This window comes from Microtus ochrogaster, unplaced genomic scaffold (genome assembly GCF_000317375.1).
Source record: "Microtus ochrogaster isolate Prairie Vole_2 unplaced genomic scaffold, MicOch1.0 UNK24, whole genome shotgun sequence".
Lineage (NCBI taxonomy): Eukaryota > Metazoa > Chordata > Mammalia > Rodentia > Cricetidae > Microtus > Microtus ochrogaster.
The window spans coordinates 3,232,135-3,246,088 of NW_004949122.1; the positions used below are offsets into that span (position 1 = coordinate 3,232,135).

The following is a 13,954-nucleotide window of genomic DNA, read 5'->3' on the forward strand; positions in this document are numbered from 1 at the left end:
AAAAAAAACAAATGGGGGTGGGTGGGGAGGAGAAGGAAGGAAAGAAAAGAAAAAAGAAAAATAGTATTTTCCATACAGAGGGGAAGCGCTGTGACTTGGAGTATGGATGTGAAGAGACTGGGGAGAAGGGGCATCATGTCAGTGTTGACGGTTGCACACCACCATGAGTGTGCTTAAAAGTCACTGGTGTGTACAAGTTAAAAATGACTCACCTTGATTTTTTTAATGTGTTTTTTAATAAATGAACATACCCATGTACTTTTCAACATCAGTGAGGCTTTTATGGTTTGTTTGTTTGTCAAAAGAGCTGTCAGTAAAATGTACAGGGCATATTGTTTTTCCAAAGGCAAAATAACTCTACGAGACCTGAAGAGGTGCAGAATGGCTCATATCTTCTATGACACTTTCTTTAACCTGGAGAAATACTTGGACCATGAACAAAGAGATCCTTTTGCAGTCCAGAAGGTAATGGTATACACTGAAATTGAACTTTCAGAGCTTGAATACCAAAGGCTGTATGCTATGTATTAAATGCTCTATGCATGTAGGGATCTCTGTATTTAAAAAGATAACATCTAAAATGTTTCCTCAAAGAGATAATAAATTCTGTGAAACAGAAGGAGGGGGAGGGGAAAAGGGATGGAGAGAGAGAGAGAATATAAACAAAAGAATGAGAATTAATATAAAGATCTAAGAGCTGGGAGACAGATGGGCATCTGTGAGTTCAAGCCCAGCATGATCTACCTAGCAAGTTCCAGGATGGCCAGAGCTAAACAAAGAGACCTTGTCTCAAAGTAAATTCACAAATAAATACTACGAGCACATCTCACCCTCAACCAATAGGCACATCAGGTGATTTCTAACTCTAAGTCTTTGCTATCTATTAGATTATATTGCTGCATGTAATTGCGTTCACATTAGAAAGATGTCCCAAACAGTAGTTTTGAAAAATTACATCAGTAACACATCTTAACAAGCTATACTGACCTTGATTTAATTGTGCTGTGCACTTTGAAGATAGTGTGGCAAATAGCTTTACCCTTCTAAGTGACACCAGAACTTCTCCGTAATAGACAACTTCAAGTAATTTAATACCTTTTCAAGTACTAATGATTCCTGTATGAAGCTATCCATTTTAAATCTTGTTCTGCATGAGAATAGAGACAAGTTCCTTTGCCATGAGCAAACATCTGTTAGACCATCAGTAAACCCTGAGAGGAAGGAGACAATAAACTCCATAAAGGTCCTCTGACCTCCACACATGCACCATGACACACACACCTACTCAGGTAATAGACACACACACACAATAACCACAAATGGAATTTTTTTTTTTTAAGAATCATGAAGTTGAAAAGATGGCTTAGAGTTAACCTGCTGCTCTTGCAGAGGACCCTGTGGCAACTCACAACTGTCTTAACTTCAGCTTCAGAGGATCCAGTACCCCCTTCTGACCATTACAGACACTGCATACACATGGTGCACATATGTACATGCAGGCAAAACAGTTATTTTTTTTTTAAGAGAGAGAATCATGACCAAAATAATGTAAGCTTCTTAGTACACATAATTTTGTAATTTCAGGTGCAGATCACTGTGGGAGTGTTACCTTAGCCCCTCTTTTAATATGTTGGAACACTTTCAGATGGGTTTTTCAGCAATACACATTTATGATGCCCTACGTCCAATTTTTGTCTTTATTCTAATTTCCTCCTTTTAATCAGGATGTTGAAAATGATGGCCCTGAGCCCTCCGACTGGGACAGATTTGCAGCTGAGGAGTATGAGGCTCTTGTCACAGAGGAGTCCGCCCAGGTGCAGCTCCAGGAAGGGTGAGTGCATCTCCTGATGGTTAAGGACTTTAACTGCCCATGCAGAATACTAAAACTGCCTCAAAAATCCTTCTGTAGTTTTTCCACTTTTGACCAACATAAAAGAAGTATGTCTGGTTTAGCTAGCTATCTTAATTGGATGAGCACACTCCTGCAGTTTTCTCTTGCATTCCTCACTGATTTCCTGATAGCCTGGTGTCCCTTTTCCTTTAATAAGTCACACCTTCCATGGAATCCAAGATCACTGAGCAAAACTCTGTTCAGTCAGTTTGGTTAAAAGGGGGCTATAGAACTGAATCTCCCCTAAATAATAAATGAACCATGTGTTAAATGAACCCTTATCAGAAATAGTCAAAGGAAAATTCCGCACATGGATCATGCTAAGAAAGAAAGCTGTCCAAAAATTTGGAACATTTTATCAGTTGTAACATTTTCTGGTTTTTCCATTATTTTCTATGACTTCAGAAATCCTAATTTTTCCTTGTCTTTGTTTGGAATACAGGCATGCTATACTATATCTAATGAACTCAGGTCTGCATAGCTGCAGGGAAAATGCCATCTTCTCAGTTTTTACAGTTTTCTAATATTCTACTGTACAGTTGGATCATTACTTTACAGTCTTCTATTGATGTTTTATTTTTAACATTCCACTGTTACAGATTATAGTGTTTGACAAATCATCCAATATAAATGTTGTTTAATATATAAGATGAATTCCTAGAACATACCAAGCAGATAAACATATCCAAACTAGGTTGTAGAGAGTCTACAAAGACATAAAAGGGTTTTATAAGAACCAAGCAATGATGGGTGCAGAGCTTCACGCTGAGCAGCAGTGGGGCAGCATTTCCGTGTCATGGCCTAAAGGGACAAGGACATGAAACACCAGAGCCAAAAAAAGTAGCTGTGTGAAAAGGGAACCTGAGAAGATTTAGAATTTTGCAATCCTAGGCAACTCACCTGAAAGCAAGCTACTAGAAGCACACATCCAGCCCTCTTCATACCCTCAGCAGCCTGGTGATGACACATTTTGACCTCCAGAAGACCAGGGAGTGCCCTGATGTAGCCCATCAGGTTAGCTTCCTGGAGCACAGAGAGAAAGGAAGGGTACACAGGAAATGTCCAGTCCAGGAGGTGATGTGAACTAGTCCTCCAGAGTTGCACCATTTCCTATCTTTCTATGATTCTCTTTGGGGGGACAGGGAGGCAGAGGTTGACTTTGAACTTGTTGATCCTCCTTGAACCTCTCCAATACTGGAGACCCTGTACCTAGCCCATGGTGTCTTCAGTATCTTTTTTGAAGGTGTAGAGTATACCATCACCAACACCCATTTTTAAATATGTAGATTATTTTTCTTTCTTTAGTCATAAAACTAAGGTTTCATATTTGAAGTTCTTTTGTAATAAAAATGTCCCGAGTGGGGTAGGGTCAGAAGCCAAATATATCCAGGGAATATTAATAATAACTGATTGCAGTTGTGCCTTATGAATTTACTGGGATGCAACAATGGTCAAAGGTCTGATTTGCCTCTTCTGTAGGGTAGTTTTGTTTACTTGTTTCTCCACCTTTTAAAATTACAAGTTGTGTAATGACATGGCTGAGCAGTTAAGAGCACTTGCCGCTCTTACAGAAGACCTGGGTTACATCCCCACCACCAACATGGTTGCTCACCACAGTGTGTCCAGTTTCAGGGACCCAATACCCTCTTCTAGCCTCCCAAAGGCTCCAAACACACATAGCACACAGACAAATACAAAGATAAAACACCATACACACAAAATAATAAAATAAAAATTTTAATTAAAAATTTAATTAAGAAATACAAATCATAACATGGGGGATGACACCCTTGCCTCCAATTGCCTTACAATAATGGAAAAATAACAAATAATAAGAATTCAATCAATTTAAATATAAAAAATAAACCTAACCAAATAGAATAGTGGTTCTCAACCCCCTTTGAGGGGGTCAAACACCCCTTTCAGAGAGGTCTCCTAAAACATCAAAAAACAGATATTTACATTATGATTCATAACAGTAGCAAAATTACAACTATTAAGTAACGAAAATGATTTTATGGTTGGGGTCAGCACAACATGAGGAACTCTCCTAAAGAGTGCAGCATGAGAAAGGCTGAGAACCACTGAACTAGAGAACTATAAAAGAGAATACAATCTGCTGGGAAATACATGTAAGGAAAATAAATTTTGTGTAAATATTAACAGTAACAATTCAAAGGAGACACAGAAGAAAATACATGTTTAATTAGCAAGTCTCAGCAGATACCCTAAAAAGCTACTAAGTCAAGCTAGAGGGAGAGTTAGATGTTAATTAAAATAAATACCTAGAACAGTGAAGCCAAATTCAAAACATTTTTATTCAGTCACAAAGCATACACACAAAAGCACAGACCATGTAGCATACACTAATGATGAACTAAACAAGGCAAATGTTTTTAGATCAATGAATGTAAAATGGGTAAAGTTTCTTCTTAAAATGATTCAGTTATAGAATAATGAACACCACCAAAAACAACAGTATTTTAGTAATAATTTTAAAAACCCTTTTAAAAAGCTGTCTTGATATTACTAAGCTTAAGAGGCAAAAATAAAAATCAAAGGTGGGGATTGAAACCTATTATTTATAAACATAGTAAAGTAGTTCCTAATTCCTGTTCCTAAACTAAAAATCTTTGTGAGCTTTGCCCATAAAGTATTCACAGAATACATATTAGGACATAAAGCATCCAAAAAATAGCCTGATTAAAAGAAGGGGGTCTGGCTGTATGCTGCAATTTTCAGCTTCCACACCATGTAAATAAGAGTTACAGATGGTACGGATGGTAGTGGCTCATGCCTGTGACCCTAGCATCCAAGAGAGCTAGATCATGAGTTGGGGACAGCCTAGGATACATAGCAAGACTCTGGCAATGGAGGATGATAATTAAAAAAAAAATCAGAAGCCAACCTAAAATAAGAAAGCTTTAGGAAGAAGAGAGAAAAGGATGAGAGCAAAGGAGCCAACAACTGAGGCTTTGTAACAGAATACATAAGGGCGATAGTTGCAGATGGTCAGAGCAGCATTTAGTGACCCTACCTGAATTTGACTAAAACCTAGAACAAGGAAGACACCAGAAGTCGCATTCACATAGGTCCAGCTCTGTATACCCCATCCTGTCCCTAAAAGAAAGACAAATGCAAAGAATAGATAAGAAAGAAGAGCCACTGAAAGACACTTAGCAACACAGCAGGCCAAACCATCTTCCCAACCCTTTTTGATGAAAACACCAGAGATCCCACTTGCCCCTTCCTAAGCAACCAGTAAAACAGAGGCAGCAGTCTGTTCCCTGCTACAAAGACAAGTGAACAAATCCCAGACAGTTGAGAAATACCAATACAATCCAAATGGAAGAAGTCAATTCAGAAATAAGAACAAGAAATCAAAATGAGTGCTCAGAGGAATGGCAAATGTGCTCCTAAAGCCTACAGCTAATGTTTTAGAAATGGGGATGTAACTGTAAGGGTTTGTACACTGTGGTACGCATTTGGAGATCAAAGGTCCACTCTCAGACATAGATTCTTGCCACTTGTGGATCTGGGGATCCAACGTAGGTAGAGAGACTTGCAAGTAAGCTCTTTTACCACTGAGCCACCTCATAGCCCAAGGAAGAATGTTTTAATGAAAGCTGTAGCATGGTGCCAAGTGGAATGGACACATTGAAAATATTATTTGTTATTTTGCTTAAATGCTAGGCATTTTAAACACCTCTAGAAAACAACAGGAATATTTTCTAGAACTTTAGCTATTGAAGCAACAAAAAGATGCATGGAAGCAGGAATTAGCATTTTTTTCTACCCCAGTTACAAATATTTCAGGTCTTATGGGTTCTGTTACAGTGTGCAGATAATAATATGAGCAAATGTTTGCCACTGTATTCCAGTAGAACTTTAAAAATAAACTAGAAGGTACTCATTGCATAGTGGTTCACATCGCAAAATATCCCTGTGATTTTTCTTTGAAATTTAAAAAGGTAAACGTATTCTTAGCTCAGTTGTACCAAAACAGGTGTGAAGATAGATTTGGCTCATCATATGGTTTGCCAATCCCTACATGAGAGTGAATTCACTGTACAAAGAAATAAAGAACTGAAAAATCTTCAGTAAGAACAATAATTACCCACAAAGGAATGCAGAAAGAAATTAAACAACAATGTCTACTTATTATCTGACAGACCAGCTTCAGGAAGGAGAAGTCTGTTCTGGCTCCATCCATCATGGGGGCAGAAACTAGAGGCAGCTGTTACTGAATCCCTGGTCGGGAAGCAGAGATAAATGCTGCTGCTCAACTCCTTTCTTCCTTGTATTCACCCCATGTAGTGGTGACACCACATTTAGGTCCGCTCTCCCTACATCAATTAGCCTAATGTTAAAAACTCCCCTCACAGGCATGCCTAGAGATGTGTCACTTCAAATTGGCAGTCAAACTTAACATCATAAATATCATTCAAGTACTACTATGAAAACAACTTTAGGGACTAGAGAGAAGGTCCAGTGGTTAAGAACACTTGCTGTTCTTTCAGAGAACCCCAATTCAGTTCCCAGCACCCACATAGCAGCTTACAATTGTGTGTAGTTCCAGGAGATCCAATGTGCTTTTCTGTCCTCCAAGGGTGCACACAGTAGTGCACTTATATGTAAGCAAGACATTCATATAAATCTTTTTTAAAAAGAAAACTTCAGGGCTGGAGAGATGGCTCAGCAGTTAAGAGCACTGCCTACTGTGAGTTCAATTCCCAGCAACCATATGGTGGCTCACAACCATCTGCAGTAAGATCTGGTGTCCTCTTCTGGCCCGCAGAACACTGTATACATAATGAGTAAATAAATCTTTAAAAAAAAAAAACTTCACACAGAATTCCACTATTAAGAATGTGAGGTAAGAATGACAGCGCATTTCTGGAATTTCACAGATGAAAAGTGCTGCTCCTCAGAGAGCGTTTCTAAAAGAAATGCCATCATCATGAAAGTCAGGGGACCTTCACATAGGAGCCAGTGAGATGCTCTGAGCTACTGTAGGCTGTGGGTGCAGCTCAGTGCTAGAGCAAGCACTTAACATGTACACAACCCTAAACTTAGTCCCCAGAAACCTTCCCACCCCACACAAAGGCAATGAAATATTTCAGTTACTTTCTGTTGCTGTGATAGAACACCATGACCAAAACCAACTTATAGAGGAGAAAGGAGTTTATTTTTTCTTATGGTTCCAAAGGTCCATCGTGGCAGGGAAGCATGAGGTCCAAGAGTTCAACATAGGCGCTTATGAGAGACAGTTTTTATTTGGTTATACACATAAAATAGTCTGTTAACTCCCAGAAAATAAAAGAAAGAAACTATCAACATAGGCGCTTATGAGAGACAGTTTTTATTTGGTTATACACATAAAATAGTCTGTTAACTCCCAGAAAATAAAAGAAAGAAACTACAATAGTTGTAACTCAGATGATCGATCTCTCTCTCAAAAAAAAAAAAAATCACTGTAGGAGCTCAGTGATTGAGAGTGCATACTGCTCCTGCAGAAACCTGGATTCAGTTCAAAGCATCAAGTCAGGCAGTTGTGGCTTGCCTGAAACTGGCTGTGTAGGCCAGGCTGACCTTGAACTCAGAGATCTACCTGCTTCTGCTCTTCCAGTGCTGGTATAAAAGGTGTGCACCACCAAGTACTGCTTACATATTTTTTAAAAGATTTATTTATATGTGTGCATCTGTGTGTTTGTGTGTGTGTGAGTACCCAGAGAGACCAGAAAGTACTGGTGTTGGATTCCTTAGAGTTGAAGTTAACAGGCATATGTGAGCCACCCAGTGCGGGTGCTGGGATCCAAACTCTAGCCCTAAATAAAGCAGTAAGTATTCTTAACCTCTGAGCCATCTCTCTAGCCCCTTTTTAATACTCTTCCAATTCTATTTTTGTAATCTCCTTTAAAGAAAAGGAAAAAATAGGTAGCAGGTCTGAATACATATTATGTTTGAATAAGCACAAGAGAAACTTATTATCAGTTAAAGATAAAATATAATTGGATCAAGCAAAAAAGAATTTCAAGTTGTGGTAGCACTAAGAAAAGTGCCAGTGTGCATGGAACAGAGAGGAGGTGGGGGATGCAGGCTAAGGGTCAAGGGAGGAGATGCAGTCACCAGCTGCTGTGAAATTCAACCAGTACATATGAGACGCTCTCATCACGAGCCCCTCTTCTCATGTGGTGGGAGATAAGGCTTATAGAGAACACATGTGGGTGCTGAAGTCTCTGGGGAGGAGAAGACAGCAGCCACAGCCTGTACAGGAGTGCTAGAATGTCAGTGAGGATGGGGAAGGCCTGTTCTACACCTTACCAGCTACAGCCCAGGGCTTCATCTCATGAAGTACAGATGTCAGGATGAATAAATGTCACACAGAAATTGTCAGATTCTTATCAGAAAAAGGAAGAATGCTTGAGGCTTAGGAACCACTGAGAGCTGGCCAAGTCACCAGCTGGGCGGGTTACCTGACTCCTCCAGCTCAGTTTCAGAAGATCCTGGTAACTACCTTCCAGAGTCACTGTGAGGCTCAGAGTCGGTACAGGCAAACAGTTGGCATCCAGCTACAGGGAATGGTAGCTATGACTATTCTGGGTAGAATTGGAGTCTGTAACATTACACACATGAAAATTTGGAGTTAGGCAATACTAAATTCAAATCTTGGTTCCACCGCTTACTAGTGTGATCCTGGGTCTCCAAGCCTCAGTATCCCCTCCACAGCGAAACCTCTGCCACACCAAGCTATTTTGAGATTTAAAGAACAATATGTATATAACTAAATAAAGTCTTTCGGCCTGTTGTTTGTAATAAAAAGCGGTGGCTATTCTACAGCTTCTGTGACCATGGCCACACTTACTCAACCTCTACCAAAGGAGAGTTTTGTCAGCCGTAATCAGCAATCCCAGAGCACAGAGTGGCACCACTGACACATTAAATACGTGCGATGGTGTATGTAATATTTCCAACAGAACCTGGCATATAATGAAAACAGACGGACCTACTTGCTTATCTTAGCACTAGATTGTGGTCTTCTCAAAAGCAGAGAACCTTGTTTCAGTCTTGCATGTAACCCCAGCCCAGAACACAGCCTTCCAAAAGGCACTCCAAATTCTTCCCCATTTCAGTCATAGGTCGCCTTTGTATCATGCTCTACCTCCGGCTTCAGTCAGCAGCCAGTAGGGACCTGGGCCTAAGGCTGCACACACTGCAGATAAGCATGGCCTGAGGACAGATGCTCAGAACTGAGGACAGCGTGGAAATCCAACCATAGTGACCCACAGAGACCACGGTCCTCCTGCACAAATGCAGATGAGGAAAGCAGGCTACACAACTATTTATACTTAGCATTCTTGCATTCTCTACAACAAAATAAATTAGGATCCCAGCACCCACTCAATAAGACAAATGTTCCCAAAAATGCCTGTAACCCCAGCTCCGAACTGGGTTGCTGGCTTTTAGCCAAGGTGAGAAAACTGAGCTCCAGTTTCTGAGAGACTGTCTCACAGAAAGAAGTAGAAAGTAATAGAAGACGACACTAGCAGCCTTTTCTGGTTTTCACATACACAGGCATAGGCGCTCATAAACACGCACATACACCCAGAGAGCTACACATCCAAATTAAATATTGGGGAAGGGCAGCAAGATGAATCAGCTGGTAAAAGTGCTTGTTAAAATCTATAGACCTGAGTTTGATCCCCCAAACCTACATAAAGGTGAAGAGAACCAACTTCACTAAGGTGTCCTCTGGCCTCCACACGTGACTTCACACACACACACCCATCATGCACACACAATAAATATTTTTTTTTTTTTTTTGGTTTTTCAAGACAGGGTTTCTCTGGTTTTGGAGCCTGTCCTGGAACTAGCTCTTGTAGACCAGGCTGGTCTCGAACTCACAGAGATCCGCCTGCCTCTGCCCCCCAAGTGCTGAGATTAAAAGCATGTGCCACCACCGCCCGGCTGCACACACAATAAATAATTTTAAAAACACCTTTGGGCCAGGAGGTGGTGCCACACATTTAATACAAGCACTGGGAGGCCAGCCTGGTCTACAGAGTGAGTTCCAGGACAGGCTCCAAAGCTACGTAAAGAAACCCTGTCTCAAAAAAACAAAAGAAAAAAAGAAAAAGGAAAACCAAAAACACTTCTGGTCAAGCAATCCAGAAAGAACTATTTATGTTTCAGTATACTTAAGTAGCAGTGTTATAGCATTCAAAAACAGGGCTTTACTGCTTCGGAGTATTCCTTAACACAGTAACTTGTCCTTTTAGGTAGTTTATAAGAACTGCTCTATCCAGACATATTTGCACACACCTGTAATCCTAAAACTTGGGCATTTGAGGCAGTCAGCCTGGACTATATAAGGAGACCTTATCTTTAAAAACAAAACAGTGTATTTTGTTTTAGATTTAAAGGGCTGGAAGGGTGGCTCAGCACTTGCTGCTCCTGCAGAGGACCCAGATTTGGTTGCCAGCATCTACTTGGACAGCTCACAACCATCTGTAACTCCAGTTCCAGGAATCTTCTGGCCTCTGTGGGCACTGGGCACACATAACATGCAGGCAAAGTACACATAAAATAATCTTTATTAAGTTTTCTGTTATTTTTTTTGGTTGTTGTTGGAGGTTTTTTATGGGTTCTTTTTGTTATTAAGGGAGGAGGGTTGTTTTGTTTTTCAAGACAGGTTGTCCCTGTGTATCCCTGGCTGTCCTGGAACTTGCTATGTAGACCAAGCTGGCCCAACTGCCTATGCTTTCCAAGTGCTGCGATAAAAAGTGTGTGCCACCACCTCCCAGCTTTATTAAAAGTTCATAATTAAGACGGATCAACTTTCTGAGGCAGAAAGGTAGGTTAGTAGACATTAGGAACTTTCGTTGCATTTGTGTGTATGTAGGTGGGCATGTGCATGTCACGATACACATGTGGAGGTCAGAGCCCAGCCTATGAGTTAGTTGCCTCCTACTCTGTGTCATAGGAATGGAACTCAGGTTGGCAGCAAGCACCTCTATCCGCTGAATCATCTCACAGGCCTACATCAGGAAACTTGCTCAAGTTGGAACAAAAGATTTTCAAAAGAAACTAGATATAGCTCCATGAATTAAATGTCCAATTTTCAAAATATTTCATTTAATTGAATTTCAATAAAGGCTCAAGGTATGTTTTTAATTTAAAATACAAGATCAAACCCATTAACATTCAGTGTGGAGAGAGGAGCTCTGCTTGATTGATGATTGATAGCTTTTTTTTCTTTTGCTTTTTTGTTGTTGTTGTTTTTGTTTTGTTTTTGTTTTATTTTGTTTTTTTGGAGACAGGGTTTCTCTGTAGCTTTGGGGCCTGTTCTGGAACTAGCTTTTGTAGACCAGGCTGGCCTCAAACTAACAGAGATCTGCCTGCTTCTGCCTCCCCGGTGCTGGGATTAAAGGCATGTGCCACTACCGCCCAGCTTGATTGGTGGCTTTTAAGTTAGAGGCATTAAGGGCATGCCTTCTGGTTGACCATGCTCCACCAGGTGGCTCCACACCCACGAGTATAAGGGTAACACAGATTGATTCAAAAAGAAAATGAAAAGAAAAGAAAAAGCTGGAACGATGCTCAGCCATTATAGGCTAACATAGAGAGACAGAGACAGAAAGTGTGTGTGTGAACATGGAATGAATGACATGGAATTAGGAAGTGGGATGGATATGAAAGTTGTGGGAGAATTGGGGCTAAGTATGATCAAAATACGTTGTATGCATATATGAAACTCTCAAAGAATGAAAATATATCAAAAAATAAATAAGCTAAACGTGATGGCATACCTCTTTAATCCCATCACTCTAGAGGATTATGCAGGTGAAGCTCTTGTGAGTCCAAGGCCAGCCTGGTCTACATGACTTTCAGGAACCTGTCTCAACAAAGGGGAGGTAGGGTGGGGAGCTAGGGCAGTTGGTTGAGTGCTTGTTTTCACGCACAAAGCTCCCCAAGTTCTAGCCACAGTATTATTGCATAAACTGGGTGTGGTAGCGCCTGCCTGCCATCCCAGTACTTAGAAGACAGAGGATAAAAGTAGGATCCTGAGTGAGTTTAAAGCTACATGGACTACATGAGAGACCCTGTCTCAAGAAAGTAAACCTGTAATTCATACTTCCACTTCTGGATTATAAAAGGTTCCACAGTAAAGAACTAGTGGACATTTTAGTCCATACTTATACCCGCCATGTTTAAGATTTCCCACAGCAAGCCCTGAGTGAAATATTCTAGCCCTTTGCTTCTATAATCAGAATTTCAGAAATTTGGCTCAAACCACAACTCCTAGTTAACACCTGAAACTACATACACTCCTTTGTATGTGCCAGCACCATCTCTGCTCACTCTAGGTAGTGATTCCATCCCAGGAATTTGCAAGACCAGCATAATACTTCTGCCCCAAAACTTGCTTTTGAGAGGGAAATCTTATTTAGGAAGGCTAGTTTCTAAAAACAGGGGTGTTACTAGAAGAATTGAACTTTATCTGTCTTCATACTTTTGTACTAACAATATCCCTAAAAAGCTCTTTATACTTGTTTCTAGTGAATACTGAACTCTTGAGTACTCCAGCCAGCTTTTATCCTGACTCCACTGCTCATTCAAAAATGGCTTAACGAGGGAGAGGCAGGGAGGGGAGCAGAGAAAAATGTAGAGCTCAATAAAAATCAATAATAAAAAAAAAGAACTAGGGGGCTGGAGAGATGGCTCAGCGGTTAAGAGCATTGCCTGCTCTTCCAAAGTTCCTGAGTTCAATCCCCAGCAACCACATGGTGGCTCACAACCATCTGGAATGAGGTCTGGTGCCCTCTTCTGGCCTGCAGACAGAATATTGTATACATATAGCGGACAATGAGGACTACTGAGAACTCAAGAACAATGGCAATGGGTTTTTGATCCTACTGCACGTACTAGCCTTGTGGGAGCCTAGGCAGTTTGGATGCTCACCTTACTAGACCTGGATGGAGGTGGGTGGTCCTTGGACTTCCCGCAGGGCAGGGAACCCTGATTGCTCTTTGGGCTGATGTGGGAGGGGGACTTGATTGGGGGAGGGGGAGGGAAATGGGAGGCAGTGGCGGGGAAGAGACAGAAATCTTTTTTTTGACAAATCTTTAATAAACAAATTAATTAAAAATAAATAAATATAAAAAAAAGGAACTAAAAAAATGGCTTAATGATAACACCTCATAAAGTAAATGGTTTGGTTTTGGTTCTGTCCAAGACAGGGTTACTCTGTGAAACAGCCCTTGCTGTCCTGGCTTGACCACCTGCCTCTGCCTCCTGAGAACTGGGATTAAAGATGAACACTACCACACCTGGCTAAGTAATTGGTTTTGTTTTGTTTTTTTTTTTTTAAATCAAGACAGGGTCTCACTATGTAGCCCTGGCTGGCCTGGACATCACTGTATAGATCAGGCTGATCTCCAAATCTACCTGCCTCTGCTCTTTTTAAGTTTTGGATCAGACACTGACTCTGTCTGATCACAGACAGGTGCCTGTGGAGTCCAAAGCTCAAAGGTATCAGATCTTCTGTAGGTGGAGTTACAGGTGGCCAGGAGCCACCAAAATGGTGCTGGGAACCAAAGTCAGGTCCTCTGCAAGAGTAGTAAACACCTATAACCAATGAGCTGCCTCTGAAGCCTGGAGAATCTTTTCGGTGACATCCCAGATAAACAAAATGAACACAATCTACAAAAAGGAAACTGAAAGACACAGTGGCATAAACCCCAAGGCTGTAACTCATCCCAAACATGATATCTGGACATAGCAGCAGCAAAGGGTCCATGCAGAAGTGAGACCAGGGAAGTCAGTCACTAGAAAACATTATTCAAACAAGAAAGCAGGGGCCTTGAACCAGTCACTAGCAGGAAAACAGCTATGTCCATAGGTATAGTGTGCTGAGCAACTGGCTGAATTCAAAAAGGGGAGGAAGGAAAAGGACATAATTGAGATATTGGGATTCTGACTTCATGTGGTACGTGGCTCACTGTTAACAGGGAGAAACAGATCAGCAGGAAAGTAAGTTCAGGCTTCAGTATGTGGTCACCC

The 13,954-nt window shown here is 40.9% G+C and overlaps 1 protein-coding gene across 2 annotated transcripts in view; it reads left to right on the forward strand.

The window, feature by feature from the left end:
- The window catches only part of Ppp2r3a (protein phosphatase 2 regulatory subunit B''alpha), a 154,088-nt gene that overhangs the window by 134,795 nt on the left and 5,339 nt on the right, over positions 1 to 13,954 (forward strand). For both annotated transcript variants that reach the window (XM_005367796.3, XM_005367797.3), the window contains 2 exons: positions 347 to 465; positions 1,725 to 1,831. In XM_005367796.3, the coding sequence (XP_005367853.1) occupies positions 347 to 465; positions 1,725 to 1,831 (226 nt within the window). The remainder of the gene's footprint in view (positions 1 to 346; positions 466 to 1,724; positions 1,832 to 13,954) is intronic.